The 26,759-nt window shown below is 36.2% G+C and overlaps 3 protein-coding genes across 4 annotated transcripts; 1 reads left to right on the forward strand and 2 right to left on the reverse strand.

Moving 5' to 3' along the window:
• Nucleotides 1-6,466: 6,466 nt before the first annotated feature.
• On the forward strand, nucleotides 6,467-11,918 carry LOC119988058 (peptidyl-prolyl cis-trans isomerase FKBP16-3, chloroplastic). The gene is made up of 7 exons (XM_038832960.1): nucleotides 6,467-6,561; nucleotides 7,473-7,750; nucleotides 9,272-9,355; nucleotides 10,062-10,111; nucleotides 10,695-10,743; nucleotides 11,023-11,097; nucleotides 11,571-11,918. Exons 1-7 carry the CDS (start codon nucleotides 6,519-6,521, stop codon nucleotides 11,688-11,690), a joined length of 699 nt encoding a protein of 232 aa, XP_038688888.1. The 5' UTR covers nucleotides 6,467-6,518; the 3' UTR covers nucleotides 11,691-11,918.
• On the reverse strand, nucleotides 11,697-12,614 carry LOC119987855. The gene is made up of 3 exons (XM_038832754.1): nucleotides 12,137-12,614; nucleotides 11,802-11,875; nucleotides 11,697-11,711 (listed from the first exon to the last, which is right to left on the reverse strand). Exons 1-3 carry the CDS (start codon nucleotides 12,612-12,614, stop codon nucleotides 11,697-11,699), a joined length of 567 nt encoding a protein of 188 aa, XP_038688682.1.
• Nucleotides 12,615-14,240: 1,626 nt separating this feature from the next.
• On the reverse strand, nucleotides 14,241-23,591 carry LOC119989945 (GTPase-activating protein GYP1-like). 2 transcript variants are annotated; one of them, XM_038835719.1, is made up of 10 exons: nucleotides 23,345-23,588; nucleotides 22,526-22,682; nucleotides 22,244-22,427; nucleotides 19,685-19,755; nucleotides 18,499-18,636; nucleotides 18,296-18,387; nucleotides 16,328-16,599; nucleotides 15,594-15,679; nucleotides 15,318-15,419; nucleotides 14,241-14,667 (listed from the first exon to the last, which is right to left on the reverse strand). In XM_038835719.1, exons 1-10 carry the CDS (start codon nucleotides 23,431-23,433, stop codon nucleotides 14,506-14,508), a joined length of 1,353 nt encoding a protein of 450 aa, XP_038691647.1. In that variant the 5' UTR covers nucleotides 23,434-23,588; the 3' UTR covers nucleotides 14,241-14,505. The 2 variants fall into 2 exon arrangements, with proteins under 2 accessions (XP_038691647.1, XP_038691648.1); XM_038835720.1 differs by lacking the exon at nucleotides 14,241-14,667 and adding an exon at nucleotides 14,675-14,925 and having other exon boundaries at nucleotides 23,345-23,591.
• Nucleotides 23,592-26,759: the final 3,168 nt, after the last annotated feature.

The raw sequence follows: 26,759 nt of genomic DNA on the forward strand, positions 1-26,759 counted from the left end.
GACAATGAGGAGATGTTTGATGAATACGTATACCTCACAATTTAAACACAATATTGTCATATTTAAAATTTAAAAGATAATATTATCATAAGCTGTTTGAATTTTTAAAATTTAAAAGGGAAAAAATTATCACAAAGGGAAGTATTTTATTATAAAATTAATATAGATTGAATAAAATTAATAAAAATATAAATGTTAGATTTTTAGAATTTAAAATATGAAATTCAAATTAAATTAGCAATTTAGTTAATAAAGTTTTAAATATTAGTTACTAAAGTGTTCTAAATCTTGATACTGAAGAGTTCAAATCATATCCAAACAACTCACAAACACTTTTTAATTTGAATTATATATAATAAGTCAAAAATAAATTTCTCTGATATGTATGCAAAGTAATCTAATCTAATATTAATTTTGAAATATAATTTTGTTATGAATTATAGCACTTAATCAATTAATTTAAAACTTGATTCAATAATTTAATTAGCACTAACTATTGAAAACATAAATGAATAATCCAACATACTATTTCCATATATTTGACAAGAGCATGATCCGACATACTTTTGTATATTTTGTTCGTTCGTTTTTTGTTTTAATACCCTAGGCTTTATTATTTTGTTTTGATGTAGGCTTTATTTTTATACATTATTGTGTATTATTTAAATAGGTAAACATAGATATCAAAGAGAACGAGATGACAACTCTTTTACTTTTGCATCTTAAACGTCATGGGATGGTAATTAGGGAGGATCAAAGTCATTTAATCGCATAACTCATGAAGCTTTTCATATGATTAGGAGGTAATTATCCGTTTAAGACAGATGTTGCGAGATGCTTAACCCCTTCCCCACATATAATCAAATCCCCCGAACATTCATGAATCTTATGTATATATATAGACTAGGTCTTGATCGTCAAACGTCCAATTATGTCTTTAAATATCAATTAGTGGCGACTTCAAACGTACTCAGATGGGTGGCAATGACATGCCCGAGTACACCTATGCATCATGGCTCTGGTTACGACATGCATGTTGATTTAATGAAATATATTTATTAAAATATCAAGGTATATATATTGATCTGTTGAAATATCTAGCTCTATAACCACTTTATCTGTCAAAATATCTAGCCATAGGCAAATTATCTGTTAAACTCATTTATATATGTTGAATTGTACAAATTAAACAGATAAATTTTAAAAGATGTGCAACTATCAAAAACATATTCATAAAGATAAAAAGACAAATACAAACACAAAAGCATAAAACTCAACATACAAAGAAAAAGAATCAAGTTGTGATTAGGAAAAATGTCTTCAATTTAGTGAGATTTCGTCACAACACCTCTCCGACTCTCCTCTTTGTGCATCACTAAAGGTTCTTTCAATGGACATTGTTGAAGGGATCTCTCACTATCTCTTGCCTTTCGAATTTATCATTCGTTTTCATTGTTTCAGTTTCTTTGAACCATTCCGCCCTCATAGATATTACCTTTTTATGGCACAAAATCATAGATATTACCTATCATTGAACTGAGTTTTGTTCTTGAGCCATGGCTTTATGCATGTGCTTTTCTATCCACTTGCAGTAGGTCACTCCATACAGAGAACAACTTGCATTATACGTTAAATGTATCCGTCAATCTGCATTGATGTGATGTAATAAGTTTACTTTAGTTAATTGTTGGGGTGGGAAAACTAATTATGAGGGTGAGAAAACTAATGACAAAAATATACTTTTCGTCCCTCAACTATGGTCGTAGTTTCATTTTTACCATTTTCATTTTTTTTATCCCATTTTCGTGTCTCAACTTTTGACAGGTATCCATTTCATCCCTAAAGTGAGATTGACCTCCGAAAAATCTGTTGTGGCATGTCAGAGATTGCAAACCTGACAACCTATTCATAATTTGAACGATATGTCCATAAAGTATTGAAATTTGAGACTTTTAGTCCCCGACTTTACATAAGAATATATGCGTTGTCCCTACAACATCCAACTTCAAATAAACAAGAAACACTAACAAAATTCAGTACCTATCCATCTGAACAAAATTAAAAAATGTAGAATCCATTTCACCAACAATAACAATTAGAGGAGAAACCCTAGGAATCAAGACTAGATACACAAACCAATTCATTTACTTTTTAGCTTTTTTGTATTTTCATTTAATTTAATTTTCTTATGTCCTACATGTAATTTTTGTCCTAAGTGTATTATCAAATATATTCTATTATGTATAAATTAAGCCAACTCATATGTCACATTAGATTTTTTTGTGACCGAATCTATTTCAAGGACGACCAGGGTACTTGTCAAAAGTTGGGACACGAAAATGGAACAAAAAAAGGAGAAGGACGAAAATGAAATCATGCCCATAGTTAAGGGAAGAAAAGTATATTTTACCGAAAACTAATTTTTAGAATGTGAATGTACTGTCAAATCACATACAAATCTAAAGAATCAAATATATATAAATTTATATAAATCAATGATTGGGGGTGAGATTACTAATTTGAGGAGTGAGAATATCGTTTATCTATAAGGAGCATTCACTTGCTTTTGGGAGAAAAGAGTTTCATGTTTTTTGATGGATCATGGATTGTGCTTTCAAAAAAACAATGAAATTCTAGAATGAAATAGTGGTTGAAGTTTCAACTTTGAATCATTGTGTTTTATGCATTCATGAAGAAATTCCATTGTTCAAAACAACGGAATATCAGTATAGACTATGAAATTGACCTTTTTGAGGTCCAATTCCATTAAAATGAGATATTAGAACATTACATTTGTAGTTGGTTAAAATAATGAAATTGAGGTTAAAACACTGAACCAGAATGTTTTATTCATTCATGAAGTAATTCCAATGTTTTTGAAAACAATAAATTAGGCGCAAACTGGGACGAAATTTAATAAACTAGTTATTTCATTAATGTAATCAATGGAATAAAGTTATTCCATTGATTAAAGTCATTCAATTGAATTTCGACTCACGCATATGGTTATTCAATTGATTAAATCAATGGAATGACTTTATTAACACGACAATCTCAAGGCAAATCATGTACTTGCAATAAAATAATCTTTACCTAGATCTCAAAATGCAACTAAATCAAACAAGAGACACAAATCATACATATAATCCATATCAATGTAAACACTTATTTAGTAAAGCATAAAAGAAAATAACAAATAGAATATGATTCTCATTTATACTTCCACAATTTATTAAAATATGAGCCTAGCCTATGCCACACCCAACATTACCGTTGGAACCTGTCACATCTAATATTACCGTTGGAGCTTGTAGTCACTTTATTTCTCTATATATATTGTAACAATGTATTGAAACTTTAACCTCAATGAAAGATCCATTTCATTTATCTCTCTTTATTCCTCTTCTTCTTTAGCTTCTGTCTGCAACTCCATTCTCTCTCAACTCATCTATTTATAATATCAATTTCTATATTGGTATCGGAGCAGAATCCATCTTTGGCCTGAAAGTTGAGTTTTTGTTGTGCCGCCACTGCCTTTAAGGGTGGCGATAGCACTCTTGTGATGTGCTATTGTTTGTGTTTCTACAGCAGCTCCCTGTATACTTCTTGTTCTTATATGGGCTTGTTATTAATTATCTATGCTTCAATTGCTCACGGTTGTACTCTCTCACTGTCTATATCTCCGACATGGTGCTCTCCTCTACTTTCTTTTACCTATAGTTGGTTATTCAATTTATTTCATGGTGCTCTCCTCTGTTAGCTTGGAGTTTCTAGAGGTTGCGAAGAAAGAAGGCGTCACTTTCACTCTGATCGAATAGAGTAGCTCAAGTATTTTAGAGCTCTTAAGATTTCAAGGTCATGTTTCATCATATTTTGGATTATCTTGTTCATAGACTTATTGTCATACTGTTTTGGACAACCCTGTCCATCTTTTTACCTTTAGTTCTTATTGCCTAAATGGCATAGTTTCATTCTGACATTGCTGTGATATTCCCCAAATTGATCCAAGTATTTTTTACCCACTAGACTCAGTACCATTAAGTGAAACGGTCCAGTTGGAACAATTATCTGGACTCAAGTACCATTAAGATTTAAGTGAAACGGTCCAGAAACAACGATGTCGTGCGGGCATGATGCATCCATAGGAACCGATCAACCCGATTCGGATATTATTCTTCTGCTCTCTCTTCTTGCTCAAGACTTGGATCATTTTTTTATGTCAAACCCAAGTTGGTATACCAACTTGAGTTTGAGGGGGAGTATTGAAATATGAGCTTAACCTATGCCACACCCAACATTATCATTGGAACCTGTCACACCCAATATTACCGTTGGAGCTTGTAGTCACTTTATTTCTCTATATATATATATTGTAACAATGTATTGAATATTTTAACTTCAATGAAAGACCCATTTCATTTCTCTCTCTTTATTCCTCTTCTTCTTTAGCTTCTGTCTGCAACTCCATCCTCTCTCTAAACTCATCTCTTTATAATATCAATTTATATCACAATTTGATGTTAAAAAAAAGAAGCAAAACCCTCTACCCCACCCAATCAGAGGCGATAGAACTTTCTCATTTTCACTTCCACTTGACAACTAACACAATCAGAAGCGAAATCATTGAAAAGCCAACATAGATCAAGACCAAGACAACCGAAACATAGATCAAGAGTTGCCTATTGAAAATGGGAGAATCGTAATACAAACAGTTTAATCGTAAATCCGATAAGCGGCAAGCCAGATCTATAATCATAAATCCTATGAAAGAACTGAGCAGGAGCTTGATCTTCACAGATCCAACAGAAGAGATAGCGAGTTGTCGGAACCTATGCAGCCCGTGACGATTAATCAGTAAACTTCCTTTATCATCGCCAGATTTGCCTTCCGAAAGAATAGCGGAAAGAGAGAGGGATGGAAGAGAGAGAGTGAGGGTGGAGGAGATGGTAGGGTAAATATAAGAGAGATAAATATGAAAATTTTGAATTTTAAAAATTTTACACCTTGACAATGACATGGATGTGCCACTTAAGCGTTAGGCAGACTTGGGCTGTGTCGGGTTACCAAATGTGTTGGGCTATATATCATTTTTGATACATATTAGATAAGAATAATGCTTCATTTCCCAAAAAAATGAAGACCTCCATTTGATGTGGAGTGTTGGAAGTGAAGTGGGACCTACATGTGTGTTTTTAATCAATGGTTATTTTAATATCATATAGATTTGAGAGACTTTTGGGATCAAATTTTGGAGAAAATCTTCGGTGGTTTCGGCGCACCACGTCATCACGCTGACGTGGTGCGCATGTTCCACTGAACATTCGACATATGGCGCCACTAATTCTCAGTCAGCAAATTTTGGATGACATGGCTTTATATATATAATTTTAGATAAAAAATATTATGTGTGATATTTTCAAATTTAGAAAAAGAAAAAACATAAACACAAAACCCAGATCTCCTTGCAACGTCGTCCAACCAATCTTCCATCTTCACCAGACCGGAGACTGTTGCCGCTGAGATCGAGATCTACAGAGAGAGTCAGCGACGGTACCCATTTGGAGATGGAGAGACCTGCGATTGAAGATGGAGACCGGAGATGGAGATCGGTGATTGGAGATGGAGACCGGTGATTGGAGATGACCGTAGATCTGGGCTTCTCCACAAACCCAGATCTTCTTCGTCCAACCAGAAATTCATGCCCAATTTACGAATCCATTTGGCGACTCAACTTACAAAAATTTCTCCAGATTCCTCTGTCTTGAGTCTTGACGATGCAGATGGGACGGGTCTCTTGCTGGCGCTGCTGGGGTCCTTGGTGGGTCGGGTCGGGTTTGGGTATCAAGTAGGGAGATCTGCATGGTTGAAGGTAGAGAGGCTAGAGAGATCTTTGGGGACTTGAAAGTTGGTGATTAATGTGGTTAAAGTGATTAATGAAAGGACTCAGAGAGAGAGGAAGAGAAACTATTAGTGGATGAAGGGATTAGGTTGATTAATGGAGATTAAAACAGCCGATTTCAACTGATGGAAATACATCTTGAGATTTATAGAAGAAGAAGGAACCAGTAGCACTGCTTTCAAGGTCATGGTAGTGAAGACTCAAGCAGGTGATGCAAGTTGTAGAGATCAAGCGGCGTCGGCCATATGACAAGAGGAAGATGAAGATCTTGATTTTTCTTATTTCTTATTTCTTTCTTTTTTAATTTTATGATTTTTAATTTTTGCTGACTGGGTATAAAGATGCCAGGTGTCATCCATTAAGTGGAACATGCGCACCACGTCAGCGTGATGACGTGGTGCGCAGAAACCACTGAAGATTTTCTCCAAATTTTGGAGGTCTCTAGCATTGTTCATTAGATAATGGCTTGTGACCGAAATCGTGCGGTTTTCATTAGGAACGAAAATAGACGGTGAAGATGAGCCACGTGAGAATTTAAATAAAATATTTTTTAAAAAATAATTCTTTATCCACATTCCACAAAAACTCCTCCTCTGTTTCCCCAAACGCATAAACAAAGATGGCTTGTTGTTCAGCTTCATCTCTGCTTTTGCTTCCACTCGGTAAGTTCTTTAATTTTTCCTCACTTCTCACAACCAAGGTTCCAATTTAGCTTAGGAACTGCACAATTTGTTGTAACTTCTTTTGTTTCTTTCAGATTCTGTGAGTTCTCAGTGAATAAGATTCAAGGGTTTTTACAGTATTTTTGGTGTTCGTTAACATCGACATCAACAAGATATTGGAGTTCCGCATTTTTTCTTTATGTCCTCTCCCATTCTAATCTTTTTACTTGTGATATGTTTGGATTTGCATGTACTCATTGTCAATTTCCTACAATTTGCGTATAACTCCGTTTACACTACTACTCATAGCAATGTCTTGCGTGTAATGGACTTAGCTGTTTCCAGATTCTAAATTTTTTTCTATTTTTGCTCTTCGTTATGTTCATGTGTGTGTGTTTTTTGTGTGTAAATAATAGCTGACCAATATTGAGTTCCCAGAGACCTAAACCAAAGATTTCCTTTCCTTTTTTGTTTTTTCTCCTTTGGTTGTAGCCTTGTAGGCTTATTTTTAGTAATGCAGATTGTTGGAAAATAGTAATACTCTAATGAAATGGTTCACTGTTTACCGTAAATTGGGTTGGGGGTGAATTATGTTGGAAGTCGGAATCTAAACTTGAAGGAGATTCCAAAGCTCTCCGTGCCTAATGATTTGTATCCTTCTGTCCTAGTACTTCTTTCAATCATTCTCGCAAATATTAAAAGTTGAATCGATTGAACTTTGAAAGACAGCTTTCAGATTTGAGAGGCCTTCTCTGTACTTTACGGCAAATGAGTCAGATTTGAGGATCTGTGGGGCCGTGCCTTCAAAACCTTCGTCACATCTAATTTTAGCATGAAGTACTATCTAACATATTAATGGAGGAAATGTTTAAAATATAGTTTCTTACACCGATTTCACAATGTTATGTCAGGTTCTGCCAATTGCAAAAATATATGTGCCAGTCATCAATCCAGTTTTGGCTTCAAGGTTCAAGGTCTAAATGTGAGATGCTCACTTTTCGATCCTAAAACTCCAAACATGAGAGAAGATAGAAATCAGTTAACTTTATTCAAACGTAGAGATGCGATTGGGTTAGTTCTTGGGGCTTTGAGCTTGCTTATGGAGCAAGTTGACGCAAAAGGAGCTGGCTTGCCAGCGGAGGAGAAGCCAAGATTATGTGATGAGGCTTGTGAGAAAGAGATTGAAAATGTATGGTGAGATTACATAGCCCCAAATCTGCAATATCTCTGTTGTTGTTGGCAGTTTATGTCCTTTTGTTTGCTGTTGTCTTTATAAATATCTTTATTAGGATTCAACATGTCAGAGGGTTGTTTTGGAGTGATGAAAGTTGTTCATAGCCATTCTGAAAAATAAAAAAGAAAGAAAAAGAAAAAGACAAAGACAAAGAGTCGGAAGAAGTAGAGATGGAATATGATTTCTTAATTGAGGTCCAATAACTTGTATGAAGCTTAACCTAGAACAGACAGAGACATGTTTGGAAATTTATGATGTTATATACTAATTTGGCTGAAGAGTTGTTTTAATTAAGGCCTTTGTAATTAAAGCCAAAAGATCAAGGGGCTATGGCTTCATGCATAGGAGAGTGGGGAAACATGTTGTGCACACTTATGATTGCAGGATTTCTTTTTGTGCTTATTTCTTGCATTAAGGAAACCTAAAAATATGTCTGGTTGCTCCAAAAAAGGGTCTCAGTTTATTAAATCCGAACTAAGCTCAGTGGATTGTGTTTCTAAGAATATTGTCTTTCATTTGCTTATAGCTTGTTTGCTGCCCTAACATGAGTAAAATGCTGCATGAAAATCCATAAATGATGCTGCTACCTGGCTGGTATCAGAAAGAAAAATGGATTATTAAAAGTAACTTTACATATATAGCAATGTAAAGTGTAAATGATATCTTGAAACGAAGTACATTCTTGAAGGCAAATCTCGGCCTTGTAGTAGAGCTGCTTGGTTGCAACCTAGAAGTCGTAGGATTACACCACATAATAAGTCTCATTGCACAAAAGTATTGTCTATCTTCTTCTTTTTTTCCCCCTTCTTTAATGGAGCACCTTATTTTATGATGCTTTTTGCTCGAAGAAATCGATCTCATTAGATTAGGCTTACTATATGCACTTAAGCACCATTGTATATGGTTCTTCTCTTGTTTACATAAATTCTCTTCTTTTGACAACCTTTTATTACTGTACCACACAAGCCCCACACGCAGTCCATAGAATCCTAACAACTGTTCTTTAAGGCTTAGTTCTCGTGCTGTGATGATGTTGCAATATTTTGTCTCTCATAATATCAGCCCATGTTAGCTGAGTCAAGTACTTTTTGACATTTAAATTGCTTTCAAGATTTTAATTGTCGAGAAATTTAACTTTCAGTTTCCCAATTGAATATATTGGCTTCCTTTGCATCAAGTTCGTACTAACCACCATGACGAGCTCATCATAAGTAGAGTTCTCAATGTTTTCAAACACTTACTATTGAATAAGCTTTTCTGGAAGAGTTCTTCGCTTTATCCACATGCAGTTTTACCTCTTTTTTTTGTGATCGGACAGGCAAAGATGAGTTTTAAGTTCGGGAAAAAAAAAATCTTTGGTGGTTTTAAGATATGTCCTGAGCAATTTTATCTTTTTAGTTACCAGTGGTGAATATTTAGTGAGTTCTGGTTTTAATGGCTGGTAATTGAAGTGTTGAGATTCCTCTTTTGATGAAGGTACCTATGGTAACCACAGAGTCTGGTTTGCAGTATAAGGATATTAAAGTTGGTCGAGGCCCTAGTCCACCCATCGGCTTTCAGGTGCGTAAATTATTTTGGCTTCTGCTAACTAGTCTATATCTGTGGTCTAGTAAAGCATGGAATTGAACCTCAAGCTGAAACCTTCTAAGGAGTGGCAGCAATATCTGATTAATCATGGACCTCTATTGAAGCTGTTGACTTCTTAGCCATCTTTCGAAAACAGACTAGCCATTGCCTTTGTTAGTGCAGTTAGATGGCTTTCTCTTGTCCGATCCTTCTTATGACCTCTTTCCGGTATGATACTGCAAACAAAAGCCTCTTGTTGGGTTGCTCTTATTTGGCTTCCATGCTTCAACAATGTTTAGCTGATCTATGGATGAAAGAATCTTTTGCTTAATTTGTGAACCTTTTTAAATGAGCCTCCTTTTCATAGCGCGTCATTCTGGTTTGCTCTGAGTCATTGACTGGCTAAATTAACTCACCTCTTGACAACTACCAATTGTAGCCTGAAATGCTCTAAAGTTCTGTGGCGGGGGTTGGTGGGTGGTGAATTGTTATGTCATCGATGCTGATGCAAATATTTTTGAACTTTGCTAAAAATTAACTAGCCTCTTGACAACTACCAATTGTAGCCTGAAATCCTCTAAAGTTCTGTGGTGGGGGTTGGTGGGTGGTGAATTGTTATGTCATCGATGCTGATGCAAATATTTTTGAACTTTGGTCATTGGTTGTTGACATTTACTGCAAATATGGTTTACTACTGCAGGTGGCTGCTAATTATGTTGCCATGGTACCTTCAGGACAAATATTTGACAGGTAAGCCATTGTTTAACAAAATGTAGCCATCTCTGTCTATTTACTTCTTTATCTGTTTATCTTCACATGAAGATTAGAAATAGTTTATTCATCTGCGTGTTGAAGTGATGCCAATTTTAAGTAGATGTTAAGTGTTAGCTCATATGTGAAGGGCCTTGAAACCAAATTCTCAGACCACAACTGAGCCGTTCTGTACAATTGGCTTTAAAGTGGAAATTTTATTTTCTCAACTCAATAATGAAGTGGCAACTACTTTTATGCATCAAAAACAAGTCAGGGATGGTGTTTACTGTGGGTTATCTGAACTAGCAGTCTAAAAGCTTGAACTCGTACATGGTGTGAGATGTTATTGAGTTCTTAAGCCTAAACACAACAATCTAAATCGTCGAATGTGGTGATTTTTGGAAATATCGATCTTCTACCGATGGAACATTTTATAAGAAGTCATCAGTCATCACTAGAAGGTCTCTCCACATTTCCATTTGAGAAGCTATTATTAAGGGTTGGAGCAATTGCATTTAACATAATAATATGAGTAATTATTTAACTTTTTTTTCATATATTCTGGTTTTGAACTCTGCAGTTCATTGGAGAAAGGCCAGTTTTACCTTTTTCGAGTTGGTGCTGATCAGGTATGCCCTGGATGCAACTGCCAATCAATAATGATCTTAAACCTACACCCACTTTTGTTGCATCAATGAGAATTTGAAGAAAAAAAATGCTAATAGTTTCAAGATCATCTTATTGACAATCTGGGCGTGGGTAAGTTTCGCATATTTGTGTCTTTTCATCCCATATTCAAACGGCAACCTTTATACGAAATGTTTATTGCTGTATTTGAAATGCGGGCTGTTGTATCCACATTGAATTTTACTGTCATAACTGATCATTAACTTGAATGAGTAGAACAGGTGATCAAGGGGCTTGATGAAGGGATCCTAAGCATGAAAGTGGGAGGAAAGCGAAGGCTCTATATTCCAGGACCAGTAAGTTCCCCTCTTTGGCTCCTTGAAAAACAAAAGCCTGCGTTGCTACTAATTTCTTGAGTGATTACAGTGCTTTGGGCTATCATTTGGCATATGTATTCATTTTCTCCTCATGGTTTGGGAAATATTTTAGTCTCTCCAAAGTTTCTAAACAAGTAAAGTTCGAGTGAGAACCTCAAGTTTCTATAAGAGCATCTTCTTTAAAACCTTGTAGGCAATGCTAAACTTTGCATTTAATTGGAAGTTTTTCCTGAACTCACCAACCTTTTCAATACTAAGGATTGAGTTAGTTTATACACATAAATATACTTCCTAAATGCGACATAAAGCAGGTAGGGGTTCAGGGGCTGGTTGTGTATATACATGCTTTTAAAAGTGTCTTTGAACTTGCATGGTTACTTCATGTCTAATGCAGAAAAGCTCAACTGGGAACAATTGCAGTTGCTTAATGTTATTGTTCTTTTTCTGAGCAGTTGGCATTTCCGAAAGGTCTGACTTCAGCTCCAGGAAGACCAAGGGTAGCTCCAAATAGTCCAGTCATTTTTGATGTGAGCTTAGAATACATACCAGGTCTTGAAACTGAGGAAGAGTAAGACAACTCACATCTTCATTCCCTATAACAGATTAACAAGAAAAAAGAAGGTCCATGACTTGAGTGCTCCAACTTTCTGTCTCCATTGATTCTTTTTCTGTTTCTTCTTTACCTGCAAAAGTTCATTCTTTCCTTCAAAGGTTTTGTATCCCTTAAATGATGAATATCCAGAAACTTGTTTCAACACTATTTCTCCAAGATACAACTTTTATGCAATGGCTTAGTTGATTCCCCACAAGTGTATTTACACAAAAGAGAGACAATCAGCAAAAGCACTCATAATGTCTCTGCAACTTTGCTGCTCCACCCGACAAGCCAAGACACCCTAAGCATTATTCATAGTCAATTAATCCCTTGGAATTGAACCATTGCAATCAAAATCTGCAATTTCAATTGAAAAAGTTGCTTCCTAACTAGACAAGCCAATATAAATCCAACTAGCAACACCCAGGGCGTAGACCGCAATCGCGGTGCCTACGACCTCCCGCCCGGACCGAGTAGCGGCTCCGATTCCGGTAATCCCAGCAACTCCCATCGGTACCCTCGTCAAAATCGCTTTTCCTGCACTGCCCACCACGGCTTCCCCAAACAGCTCCACAGCCCACTCCTTGAACTGGACCTGCCCCAAGAGCTCCGGGTCCTCTCTGTCTCTGGGCTGCTGACGACGAGTTATGACTCGGAGGGCCATGTCGATCTGGGACCGAGTTGGTGGAGTCGGGACCCACTTGTGGATAAGTGGGAATTGAGCGGTGGAGAGGATATGGTGGAGATGGGTGGCAGCGTTTGGGAGCTGGTAGGGAAAGACTCCATCGAAGGCGCACTGAGTTAGGGAGAGGCAGTGAGTGTACGCCGAGTCGCAGGCGGAGTCGAACTCGGGTGAGTTTCCGAGTCTGGCCTTGACTCGCTTTGACGCTACTCCGCCCATCTTCCTCTTCTCTCCAGTCCTTGTGATTTGTGAACCAGCGCTGTTCCCGAGGCAGAGAGGATATATTATTGCACGTGCGCACGTGAGTTTATTTTTGCCCCTACTCGACAATAGTATTTATTATTTCCACATCACTAAAATAAATTTTAACCAAAACCCATGACAATTGTTCCTTCTCCTCCCCTACCGATTTCGAGACCATCCTGTTGGGCATAAGTGCTTTCTTCACTAGGCTGAGTTTCAGGAGCAGCAATCAACTTGTGCCATAGCAGTGAAACCACAGAGAAACATAACTCTTGTTTCTCTGCGAGAACAGATCTCAGGAGAGCTTTGGCGCTGCAATTGAGTCCCATATGTCTGTCCTTTGTGAGGAAATTTGAAAGTGATGTTCTCTCATGTTTGACCTTAATTTCTAAATGGAGTGAATCTTTGCATTCTTGGGTGGATGACTACCCTGAATTGAAGCAGCTAGGATCCACAATTTGATGATCTCCATTGCTGTCGAAATTCACTAGAGGAGCCTTCCAAAATGGTGCATGCGCAAGGTTCGCTTTTAATGGCTCAACTTTGTATTTTATTTTTTTTTTAGAATTATGGTGTAAACTTAGTAATATGTAAATATAAATTTATTTTTTATTTTTAATTCAAGGGTTAATATATTATTTTAAACAATGTTATTTATTTAAAATAAAAAAACTTAAAAATACTGTAAAATTAGTATTTTAATGATGTACAAATGAAATTTCCCTTTATTATTTTATGTGCTACCATCATAGCCATTAATGGTAGCACACAAAACTCCCGACCACGTATTAAAGCTGTCTGGTTTTGTTCGAACAACTATTCGATTTGTTCCGACAACTACACCTCTATCCGTCAATATCTGTGTCGTCCGCGTCTATTGTCCGGACGGAAAATCTATTTGTCCAGACAATTCCTCTCCCATATTTACACTCCGTTTTTAACACCCAATTTTTTTTTATCAAAATCCAACATCATCATAGCCATTAATGGTAATTGGTATCACTCAACTTGGTCTAAAACTCAAAGCAACCAATTTCACCATGTGGAGATTTACAAGTTATCTCTGTTCTTCGTGGGTAATATTTTCTTGGCTTTGTGGAAAGAAGCACTTCCTGTCCACCTTCATCCTACGTCGATTACTGGGAAAGGCAAAGACAGTTTGTTGCTCAATGCTCTTGTGAGTTCACCGTTCACTGCATGACTCTGTCACTCCTCTTGATGGAGATGAAGTGTGGGACAAAATGCAACTACTGTTCGCAAATAAGTCACAATCCAAAACTTCCCACTCAAACAACAGCTTCATACTCTTCAACGTGCCAACAAGTCCATGGAAGAATACATTCAAAGTGTTGGAGGTGGCTGATGATCTTGCTTTGGTCAAGCATCCTGTTGATTTGATGATCTTGTCCTGAATACCAATCCTTCATTCATTGGGAAACAAACTCCCGGAGTTGGGAAAAGTATCTGAAATGTCTCATGCTACCAAACCAACCTGTTTTCAAGCATCTGGAAAAGAGCGTGAGTAAGTTCTTGAATGGCAGAGAATTACGCAAGAGATGGGTCGGTGGTTACTGCTAAATACCTGAAATGAAAATCAGACTGTTTTTACAAGAATGGTTCTTTTTTCTTTCTCTGCTTAACATTCAATGTACCAAGGAAAATACAAAATACTAAAACAATTACAAGCCACATTATAACTAGGAAAAAAAAATCGACCTCTCCAACATACACCCTTCAGTATGTCACTTCAAGGAGCCAAACAGCATATCATATGATTAATTAAGGTGAGAAAAGGAAGAAAATTTGATAAAGAGGTACAAGACTGGATGGGTCGGTTAATATATATTGCAAATGTTAGTACTCTCCTTCAGCTAGCTAGGTGGCTGGGAGAGCTATTGAACATACTGTGCCACATGAATGCTCTTGAAAGAACCATCTCAAGTTCTTGATGCGTCCAGTTTTGAGTTGGAAGGTGCTGGAGAAACATCACCAGCTCTTGGAAATCAAGCTTCTGAATCTTATCTGACCACTGAAATGAGAAACAAAAAAAGGTGCAGAATTTCTTTTAAGTACGTGTTCTTTAACATCATGAAAGAAAACCATCTGACTGAAGAATTTATCACTATAGACGAATTATCAGGGGGAAAGGGAGGGGGAAAAAAACACAGATAGGAAGCATCTTTGAATAGAGGAACCATCTTTTGAATGTCTATCTTCAGGATAGCAGGGCAGTAGCTCACACCCCATTGAATAAGTAAGCCCTCTCTTTCCTTTCTTGAGGTTGTCGCTGCATTGAGAAAAGAGAGGCAGGTGGGAGTTGCTGCTCAAGGGCCAGAAACCATCATAGAACTCTCTCTTTGAATTGAATGTAAAGAAAATCTTCCTTATGTTACAGTTACATGCTTAACACAAAAGTTCTCTCTTAGGAATTAGGAGATGCACGTAAAAAGCCAAAGTTGTGGATCAGGAAACGTATAGGAACCGAATTAAATTCAAAGCTGTAAGTAGCATGGACTCTTAGATGGTAATACATGCATCTTTTCAGTTGTCTCATCATCAGCAAACAATATTGTTGAGAAACTTCTATTTCATTTTGCAATTTACGACAGACAAATTGCGTTGCGCATCAATAACAAATTTTAATATTAAATTGACAAAATCATAAGGTGTTGCTCTCACCGTTAACAGAAAACTGGCAAATATGTACACAAGGAAATCTGGCAGTGCATCCCCTTCGGCGAGATACGTGTCCCACAGGCGAGTAACAAGAGGAAAAGGAATCTGATGGGAAAATTATATATTTCATAAACTCTTCAATCAAGTGATAAAAGCGCAACAGAATTCTCAATTTTGAGCATAATGTGCACTCATAAGACCTACTTTATTGACAGGAAATGTTGCCAAACAACGAAGAAAACAAATTCCAGTACCATAAAAGGACTAGTGGAAACAAACCTCGCGTATTAAGAGACAGTTAAACCAGCGAAATGCAAACTGAAGAAATTCAAGCCCTTGCTCCTCCATGTGTCTTGAAACAGGTTCTGGTACAATTACAAAAAATATGTATTAGCAGAACACCTCAATAAGAATATAAGTGTCAAGAAGAGAGTGTACGCAAAATCAAGGTAATTGTTCTTAAATGATGGGTACTTCCATCAGAAACCCACCAGTAACTTTTCAGCAATCACACCCAATTGAATTTTGAATCCATATAAAATTTGTGATCCAGTATTTCATAATACACCAAAATCATCCTTGTGTGATTCATCCATACATTTGAGATTCAGCAAACCACAAAATGACCCCAAAAATACTTTCCTTTTGTGAATCATTTCTTCATACATGAATCTGTATTCATTATCTTCATAGAAAAATCATTATCTGCGTATAAATGAGCACCAAGTAGAAGTTTCCCACCAACCAGACGGCAGACACTTATTCTTCCCCATTTAAACAGACTCTGACATTTGCAACTAAAACGACGATAAGCAAGCCATTTATTGCTGTTTATCCCCTATGATAATAAAATCCATTCACGTTTTCAACTTGGCTATGCCAGATACCTCCCATCAATTTGCATATTGAGAGCAAGAGACTAAAATTAAGCCTTTAACTTAACCAAAGCAGTTTAGTCAAAAAAGAAGGATGCCAATAACAGATAAGAGAACCTTAGGCCTGACAGTGTTTACCATCAATCCGCCTAACCAATTCCTTCAGCTTAAACACAAGCCTCTGTATTCCTGGTTGAGCAAATGTATAATGGTCTTGCATCCCATCAAGTAGCTTTGATAGACACCAATAACAATCAGCCTCCATGTTAGATATTTTTTCTTGGGAGAGATCAGAGATTGACCAATTATCTATGCCCCCTTCCAAGTTTTCTGACAAGAAAACAACCAGAAAGGGTGTAGCAAGATCATTTATCCCCTGAACATACCCACTAGCAGGATGCCGAATGGCCCTGAAAGAATATAAGGAAACAAGAAGTATCACAAGAAATACCAACTACGAAGAAAACAATTGAAAGTTGCTCACGCGAGTAATAGGGTACGGATTTGAAGTTGAAAAGCTCCACACACCTCTGCCTAAGGGTACGGGTTTGAATCCCCATCCCCCTTGAACAATCAAAAGGAGTTAAAAGGAAAAGAAGAATAAACACATGACATGAGACTTTTGATAGTAATAGGTTGCACCAACTGTGTCACATATTAATGACATTGTGCTGTCAATTGTATGTTCTGCCAATTGGGTATTCAATGTCTAAAAGGAAGTAAGGAACCTTACAAGGTCACTACAATGCATGTCGATACATAGCTAACTCACTCTCCGCCATTTCTAATGTGAGATTCCAGCAGGCATTCTACACATCTTCTCTCATGCCATACACCTTCTAGCTTCTGCAAGGATCATCCAGTCTGATCACACTTACTAGGTCCCAGCTCCAATAACATCTTTCACGACTCATCACAAATTCCCAATGCTTACACATGGACTTGTCCACTTTGGCATGCTAGGCCACACATTTTTTTTTGCCCATAAAAGCACCTCCAAATGGTATTACCATGCTGGTCTATATAATACACAGTAGCTCTTCCCCCACTTCTTATGAGGGCTCTAGGCACCATATAACCCACCCATTTTCCACAGATAGCTCTCTTCGATGACTGAAATTCGAGACGTTAAGCAAATTCATTGATAGATTTACTTTTAACTTTAAAGCCCTTGATCTCATTTTTCCAGCACAGACTATGAAACTTTTGTCACAATCTCCTTCCTTGTACAGCACAAACAAGCCCATAAAGTTTCCTATTGCTCAAATCCGGTGGAAAATCTCACTAGACCAAATAGAAATTCAGAAGAAGAATAAACTCCAAGGACAATGCAACAATTATACTAGAATATTAGGGAGGAAACCATCAAAAACATTTTAAGCAAAGAGATAGCTTGGTGATTCTACAGAATTATACAACTAGAATACAAGGGGTTTAACATCAGCCACTGAAACCTCAGAAAATTAGATAAACCCGTGCTACCATGAGCATCGAAAACGCTGACAAAGACCCATAAATTACTACTAGCTTAAATATCACTGCTTGAACGACTATAATGAGAAAGTCTTAAAATTCTGGAGAAGTGTAGATCACCAGCATAGCAGATATTTCATACTTCAATTTGAGTCGGCCCCTTCAGAGGTAGGGCCATATTTGACCCACCCCTACTGAGTAAACCCCTGATAGTCGGATGCTGATATCATCTGCAAACCACTACAATCATTTTAAATCCAAGATGCACCATCTGAGTTCCAACCCAAGACCTCTGATTCTATGGCTGGTCCCAATATTTCATACCCTTTCCATTGGAATATATAACACATGCAAGAGTGTTATTTATATCCACCAGAGATACAGTAAGTGTGGTTGCTTGTTTGGATGTGCTACACATGTTCAGTAGTAAGGGATAAGGATAAAAAGAACATCCATAAATGATAAAACTATGCAAGAATTTAGCAAACAGATATGTACTCCACCAGCTAATCAACTATCGTCCTTTTGTATCAGTTTGATCATCTTCACAAAGTTGATAGAATAATCATCACGTGAGTCCACAGATATCGAAATTTGAAATGAAAAAATTCAAAGCAGGGAATAGCGTCTCACCATGTATAAAGAATGCGCTCCAAAGATTTCTGAACTTGAGCTTGCTGAAAGAAAAGTACGTTGGGCACAGTTCTTGGGCAATCAACAGCAATCTAGCAATGATGGCAAAGAATTTGTCAATCACAGATTCACAGGGCAGCCCAGGTTGAGCACTAATAAAGATGGGCATGGGGATCAGCGCATCCAACCAGTATTACAATTACCTGACGAAGCATGTTGATCTCATCATCCGAACGTTCAGTATCTGGAATGTCATAAGACTGTGCAACACAATCAAGATACTCTACACGTTTCCTTCTGAGCACCCCTTCCCTTCTATCTGAATTAGGTGGTGCATATCCCTGTCGTCAGCTAATATTTAAATTTCTAACAAGCAATATATTTATATTTAAGAAACCTAATATAAAAAATAAGCTCCATCACCAGATGTGATACTCCCTCAACTATATGCTAAAAAATAAAACCTTTCATCACATATCATTCCAAGCAGTGAAACAAGAAAATCACCAAATCAAAAGGAAGACAAAAGCTTGCACTAAATTTTAGAAAATATCATGGGTCCATTTGGTGCAGCATATTCGATACTGGATATGCTAGAGGCAGACACTGCACCAAACGGACATCATATGCTAGCGTAACATAAGCTTGGAATCGAAGCTTATGGCACAACGTTGCCCTTTTTTTCCTTTTTTTTTTCTTCCTATTTTCTTCTCTTTTTATAGTTATATTTATTAAGATAATATTATATATAATATTTTACTTTATAAATATTAATTTCAATTTTATTTATATAAAATATCTTGTAATTTATACTTAAAATTAATTTAATAATATTTATAATTTATACTGTATACTTTATACGTATACTAAATTATACTGGCAATCTTATAATTTAAACTTATAAATATTTATAATAAAATATACGTAACAGAAATTAAAAAATTACAAACAAAATAGACTTTATCCCTAAGCATCAACTATAAGTTTCACCAAACACATTTCCGCAACTTATAAGTTAGCATTGAATTTGAAAAAAATAAGCTTCACCAAAAAAGCACCATATATATCAAGCTCCCAACACAAGTGGTGGGAGCCAGGAGGCCAATATTATGCATTGTGAACATTGCAATAAGAGCATAAGCAACTTCTACGTCATTCAACTATTGAGTTTTGGAGATTGTGTGGTATCTATCACTCATTGTACCGTCACTACAATAGCATGAATAAGGCTGTAATTGAAAATGAAGCATAGAAACATATCGAACCAGAAGATAAGATAGAAAAAGCAGTAATTCTACAATTCTTCAAGCAAATGGACATAAGCGGTGAGTTTAGGCTGGTATATGAAACAGTCCGTAGAATTCGATATGATCAAAACATTGCACTTACCAAGAGAAGCCTCCAGACTGTGGGCCGCATATATGGTGGTACACCACTCCAAGCAAGCTCACGTAACCTCTCTGTAACATAAGATAACATTCAAATCTTAATAATTTAACATTCATTAAATATAAGTATATCTTTTTCTTTTAATGCACAATAAAACACGATATCATACCAATGTTATTCAATTTATTAACTTATTGGTAATCCAGATACTTATGTTGCAGAAAGAAGAAAGTGTCAACCCCGAGACATGCTACAGAATCTTAAAGTGTCCGTATGTATGCAAAATGCAAGAGAATGCAATAGCTGGACCCCTTTAAATTTAACCATTTGTGAGCATAACCCAAACTACACCAATTATTCTTAAAATCCATCACAAACACCTCTTCATTACTATTTCAACAACGTAGGAGTCTAAACTTGTTTGGATGTACTTTATCGGTATTTCTGAAAAAGCAAAAAGAAAATCCTTTGCAAGTTTTTATCGGATTATAAACATTATACCATCACTACTTTTTCTTCCAAAATAATTAACATCACAATTCTTTCACTAATGGAATATAGCATATGTTCCACCAGCATGACATCTGGACTTCTATACAGTAAGAAAAACTACAATGTCATGAGTAAGAAGGCAGCTGTGATTAAAAAAAGAATGTTTGGCCAGAAAAAAACCACCGTCAATAAGTGTATCATTAACATATTAAAGGACAGATATGTCCAAATATCTGAAGAATGAGTGGTTTTCGAATAAATCCAGAATCCATATGGAGTTTCATTTCATTGATCAAAGACCTAAGTCCCTAAACAAAATCTTAGCGTTATCTACATATTTTGTTGTTGTTGTTGTTGTTTTGCCATCAATAAACCAACAGTCAAGTCCTCAGTATGTACCTAATTTATTTTTTGGTTGTTTTTCCATCAATAAAACCAACAGTCAAGTCCTTAGTCAAGTGTGCTTTTATACCATTTTGTCACCGCAGTGCCTTCAACTAGGACAGCATTTTTCTTTATTGTACAGTTCTATTATTGTCCCATATGACCATAACATAACAAAAAAAACATTATCTCAATGTTACTGTGATTGTGAATGTTGTTCAACACTTCAACTCACAATCCAATGTTAAGCACATTAAAGGCAAAGAATCAGGCATTGTTTATGGCAGTAAGTGCTGAACAAAGGAAGAGACAGGATAAACCATGGAGTATCACAATTGTACTTGTAGTATCCTGAGTTATTTGTTCAGTGAATCACGATCATCGAACATGAACTGAATTTCTTGCCATACCCATGTTCTCTTTTCAAATGAAAAAGTAAGACTATCATCTGGAAACATAGTAAAAAAAAATAGGTACTCCTCCACAATATACTGATTCATTCATAATGAGACACACAATTAAACCAAATAAGACTCGAATGAAATATTCAATGAATTCCAATAACTAAATTAGCTCAGGTTTGATATATAAACTGTGGCTTCTCCATATCTCACCTTCCTCTTGTCCATCTGGCACCCAAAACTGAATTAAATAGCCCTACCACAGAAGGATGCAGGACTACACCAGCAAATGATTTACACATTAAGTCAACATCAAGTGCCAATCAATCAGCTAATTCCGTCCTTATCTTGATTCCCCATTTAGATTTCTAATTTTGGAATAGAGCTTCCTGAACAAGTTGAATCATATAACAAATTGAATTCCAACCATAACTTCCATATTCACTTGACTGAGTTTCCTGTTCCTCCATTTGCAAGCGAATAAGAATAACTCTTTTTTATGAATTATATTTATTTTTTTATTAATTGTTTTTAACGTGTTGGAGGATTCGAACCTTCAACCTGTTTGAAATCCTAAGGAGTGAGTGCACAAGGATAACTGCTAGCATCTATTATCAATTTTAGAATGCAGGTCAAATAAGAGGTTAAGAAAAAATCAACCCATGCACAATTCAACTCTTACTATTTAGTTTTGGTGTTCACCAGTTCTCAACTTCTCCAATTCAAGTTGCACCTCATTTCTCCCACTTTAATTATAAGGCTTTACTGTTCAAGCATCCCATTAAGTGTGATTCTAGTGATTAATTCTTGCTGACCATATCGCGCAGATGGTCTTCAACAAGCATCATAAGGATGCGTTTTTTTTTGCAGATTTCAGCTAGTAAATAACTAATATCTTCTCATCAATCTCACTCAGTTGGAAAAACAAAGACAATGTCTACAGGTTATGAAAATAAATATTGTGCTGTAATATGAATATGGTACTGAAGAATATATTTTTTAAAAGATGGGCAAACTAGAATCATTAGACCTAACCCCATCACATATTTTAACAGGCATCAAAAAGAAGACCCAGGAAAAAATTGAATGTCTTAGAACACGACATAATGGGTTATCTCCACCTTAGGCCATAGCATCTCCATATACTTCCTTGTCTCGGTTAGCCCCGGTCGATTGGGCCTGCGCTCGGTCTTTAGAAGGCTCGTTATGAAAATCTACACTAAAATGTAACTACATATTTGATAATACCGACTATTGCTTTTCACTCAAAACAAAATAATACCTAATATGACTGTCGTCCCAGAGAGCTCCTTTGTGAACTTCATAACTCTTGCAGAATCCGTAGCTCTAGCACCAATAGCAGATTTCTGCACTTCTTTGGCTACTCTTTCGACATTGGAAGTTGAGGATCTCAACTTATTACCAGTGTAATGTTCATTTGGGTTGTGTGTATTGTGGACTTCTACCTATGTTCAAGTGACAAGTTCACTGTTCCTCGTGAAAATGGAGGCATAAAATTTCATTTAAAAAAAAAAGTAAAATGGCAATGTTATATTTGAACTACCTCCCCAGACTTGTCCATCCTATCACTTGTGCCAGCATCGTATTCTGAGAAACTCCTTTCATATTTAGGTGACTGTTCTTGCAGAATCAATTCATCCGGTGGATCTAATCTCCTGGTCAGCAATACTTTACCAGGAATACTGCGCCCTTTAAGCAGCCTGGATTGCAAAATAAAAGCCATATTAAACGATGCAATTGCATGATCAGCAGAAGGTAAACAATGATGCATGTGTTCAACAACAGTTACATCACAGAATATATGAGATATACCGAACTAGCTATTGATAAGTTTGGAGATGCAGCCAAATAACACATAACATTATTCAGTACAAATCACACAAACAAATAGTCTCGTTCCTTATAAAATTGTACGACTCGAATCATTACAGGGAATTACATAATACAATTAGGAAAAGAACAGCTAAACGAACACAATTTATGTAGGGCAGGAGCTTTCGAACTACAGATGAATTGACAATCCCAGGAACTTTAATGGCCTAATGGGATCACAAACTTCTTTACGGGTGGGTTAGCAAATCCAAATAAAAATCACAGGAATTTATCACTGAGGATTCGAAAAATCGATAATTCTTGGTAATTGGAATTGTATAATTTATATACACGTCAGAAACATGTAATCATCTCCCAAAATGAGGCGGGATTCTGAAAAACTAAGTCTGATTTCAGAGATCTGAGTGATTTTCCCAAACCCAAAATCTAAGGAAGCAGTGTAATGCATAGTGTCTCTGAGGCAAAAAAATAAATAAAATAAAAAATTTTGAAGAGAAACATAAGTTGCAGGGAATCGGAATTTACACACCCTTGAACATTCTTGAGAGTTTGATTGAACCTCGAGTCCAGACTTGCCTGGCTCTTGTGCTGATCTTCTCCTCCGTGGCCGTTGTTCATGGGAACTTGTTGCTATTGCTATTCAAAAAGACCATGCTGCGTTTAGAGTCATTTCTCTCTCGAAGCACATGAAGACAAATTCACCAAAACAAACAAGAATTTGTTTGAGAGTGCATATACTTCGTGTTGATTTTGGGTAAGTAAGAAATTGGTAGGTATGTAAATCTTCCTGCGTAAATAGCATCTCCAACCCAAAGGTGAAAAATGGATTTGTAAAGAGTAAATGACATTTTTGGTCAAATGTCACCTGTTACAATTCATTGCACACGTTTTATTTGTTTAACTTTGACTACTCAATTTACACTAATGTTTCACGGTCATAATTTCTTTATAACCCCTAAATCAAATTATTGATCTCTCAAAAAAATCAAATTAACTATTTTTTAATCAATTTTCGCATATGTGGATATTTTTATATAAATTTTTTAAATAAAATCCAAATGACGTGCTAACTCTTTGACATTTGAAATAACAAGCAAAACAATAACCACTTATCAACAATGTAACAAAAAAGCCCTTGATAGAATAAAAATATATTATAATGGTCCAAAATAACATAGGTGATCATACCAGAATTTCAACACACGGTCCATTAGTATATCAGTTCACATAAAAACAACATAAACATATTAGGAAATATATTAAAACAAGAACAAAACACATCCAACTATTCAAGCTTGCTTACTAGTGCGACTGCTAGATTCTTGTGTGAAATTTAGCATAGTTGTGTATCTTAAAGATGAGGTGGTAGCTTGTAGGGTCGCTGTGGTGGTTGCTCTCTTGACAGCTATTTTTGATCTAGTTTGAGCACCAACTACACCAGCAACATTCCTCCTTGGTGCACAAGCACCAGCAAAGGTTACGCACAACAAACAAACACCGATACTGAATATGTTAGTAACACTTGAACTTTATACCTGGATTATAGAAACAACAATCAGACCTCCGATTTGAACAAAGAAGTGCTCTCAAGACCACGATGCAAGAACAAGAAAATATCCTTTTGAGCTATGATCTCTCTCATAGATTGTATCTTTAGGGTTTAAGATATCTCACAATTTCCCTCTAAAATCGTAGGCCTATACAATTGGTGCCTTACAACACGTGGCAACCATTGTGTGCAACTAATGGTGACAACTCAGCGATTGCTTTGCCATGTCATTTTTTTGATGGAAATCGTTTGATCGACTTGACAGGTCAGTAGTTTGATTGACCGGTTATAAAGAAATTATGTCCATGAAACACTGATGTAAAATGAGTGGCCTAAGTAAAACAAATGGAATGTGGAGAACTGAGTTGTAACAGGGGTCATTTGTTAATAGCCAAAAGTGTCATTTACTCGGTTTGTAAAACTCAATTTTACATCTTTGAATAGTGTAAAAGTGGAGTTGTAAAATATATCCATTTCAACCTAAGGTTATAAATGAGGTGCCATATTTTTTTTGGACCAAGCCCACTTAGTTAACTCACCAATTTTAGGCCCACTAAATTAAGCCCACATATATTTGTCACATTTAATTAAATAAATTAAACTTTTCCTGCCAAAAAATTCTCCCTCCCAAATTGTACTATATAAATTAACCTCCACCCTTAATTTGATATTCTATTCTTTTCATAATTACAATTGTCCTCTAAATTACATTTCATGGATGATTTTTTTTGTATTATACAAGATATTCTCAATAGTGATGAATCGAATGCTGAAGACATAGTCCTCCTAGCTACCATGGAAGAAGAGGAAATTTCTCGTCAGAAACAATTATCTCGCAGCCATGGTTCTATTCCAGGACACAAGGTATTTAATCATGATAGACATGACGATGCTGAAAGATTATACTGTGATTATTTGTAGGAGGATCCAATATATCCCCCTCATTTACTTCGAATGAGATTTTGCATTAGTCGACCTTTTTTTTGTCGAATCGTTGATGGGGTAGTTGCTCACAATGATTACTTTCGTCAAAGACTTGATGATCTTGGAGTTCTTGGGTTATCTTCCATTCAGAAGGTAACAGTTGTAGTGAGGATGCTTGCATATGGAAACCGACTGATTTTGTTGATGAGTATATCCAAATAGGAGAAAACACTATCTTGAAGTGTCTTAGAGAATTTGTCGCAACAATAGTGGATGTTTTTGATTGGGCCTCAGTACTTAGGGGCACCAAATAACAACGATATTGCTAGATTGTTATCTCTTGTAGAACAACATGACATTCTTGGGATATTGGGGAGTATCGACTGTATACATTGGAAGTGGAAGAATTGTCCAACCGTATATCAAAGAATGTATACTGGCCATTGTCGTTCCCCGACAATAATACTTGAAGTTGTTGCCTCCCCTGATATTTGGATATGACATGCTTTTTTTGGGATGCTCGGAGCACTTAAGGACATTAATGTACTGGATCGATCTCCTGTTTTTGACACTATAGCTACTGGAAATGCTCCTCCCGTTAATTACTGAATTAATGGACGTGAGTACACTATATGATATTATCTTGTAGATGGTATATATCCTGCATGGGCAACTTTTGTAAAAAAATCTCATGTCCACAAGGGGTGAAGAATAAACATTTCTCTAGAATGCAAAAGGGGAGACGAAAAGATATTGAATGTGTATTTGGGGGTACTCCAAGCTCGTTTTGCTATAGTGTGTGGACCAGTTCATCATTGGGATGTAAAGACCCTCCCGAATATCATGATAGCATATATAATATTGCATAACATGATAATTGAGGACGAAGGAGGCCCTGACGACATTGAATTTGATGATAATGATGGATGTCCTTATGAACCAATTTCAAATAAGTACACATTTGAAGTTGCATAGTTATTCCAATCATTGTCTCGAATTAAGAGTGGTGAAACTCATTCTCAACTAAGTTGGATCTTATTGAACACTTGTGGAAATTACATGGTGATGAGTAGTTATTGCTAAATATGTAGCATTTCTTGATATTGAGACATTGTTATTGTACTATTTCTTGTTGTTGTAGCAATTAAAACAAATCCATAACCCAAACAATTAAAATTAAAACATGCCCATCACAACTTATTTTACAAAATTAAAAGAAGCCCAACATCCTCATTTAACAAAGTTGAAAGAAGCAACACAATTTACAAAATTAATAAAACAATGTCACAATAAGCCCATAAGTAGCCCACAAACTCAAACAAAACAAGCCCTAATTGTTTATATCGTCCTCTCAAAGACTCAAACTTACTGCACAGACGTGAGTTGCAGAGATCACGTATATTACAGTTGCAGACCTTCAAAGGAGTTGCAGCCATAAGGAAAGGTGCGAGATGGAGAAGAAAGAGGAAGA

This window comes from Tripterygium wilfordii, chromosome 21 (genome assembly GCF_013401445.1).
Source record: "Tripterygium wilfordii isolate XIE 37 chromosome 21, ASM1340144v1, whole genome shotgun sequence".
Classification (NCBI taxonomy): domain Eukaryota; kingdom Viridiplantae; phylum Streptophyta; class Magnoliopsida; order Celastrales; family Celastraceae; genus Tripterygium; species Tripterygium wilfordii.

Excerpts from the sequence above, each read along its gene's own strand:
- LOC119988058 (XM_038832960.1), top strand. The coding sequence starts at position 6,519 with ATGGCTTGTTGTTCAGCTTCATCTCTGCTTTTGCTTCCACTCG. Across the intron at positions 10,112-10,694 it reads TCAGGACAAATATTTGACAG|TTCATTGGAGAAAGGCCAGT; the intron begins GTAAGCCATTGT and ends TGAACTCTGCAG. Across the intron at positions 11,098-11,570 it reads GGCTCTATATTCCAGGACCA|TTGGCATTTCCGAAAGGTCT; the intron begins GTAAGTTCCCCT and ends TTTTCTGAGCAG.
- LOC119989945 (XM_038835719.1), bottom strand. The coding sequence starts at position 23,433 with ATGAACAACGGCCACGGAGGAGAAGATCAGCACAAGAGCCAGGCAAGT. Across the intron at positions 18,388-18,498 it reads AGATCAACATGCTTCGTCAG|ATTGCTGTTGATTGCCCAAG; the intron begins GTAATTGTAATA and ends CATCATTGCTAG. Across the intron at positions 14,668-15,317 it reads TTGCCAGTTTTCTGTTAACG|TGGTCAGATAAGATTCAGAA; the intron begins GTGAGAGCAACA and ends TTCTCATTTCAG.
- LOC119987855 (XM_038832754.1), bottom strand. The coding sequence starts at position 12,614 with ATGGGCGGAGTAGCGTCAAAGCGAGTCAAGGCCAGACTCGGAAACTCA. Across the intron at positions 11,876-12,136 it reads GATTGCGGTCTACGCCCTGG|TGTTGAAACAAGTTTCTGGA; the intron begins GTGTTGCTAGTT and ends TTGGAGAAATAG.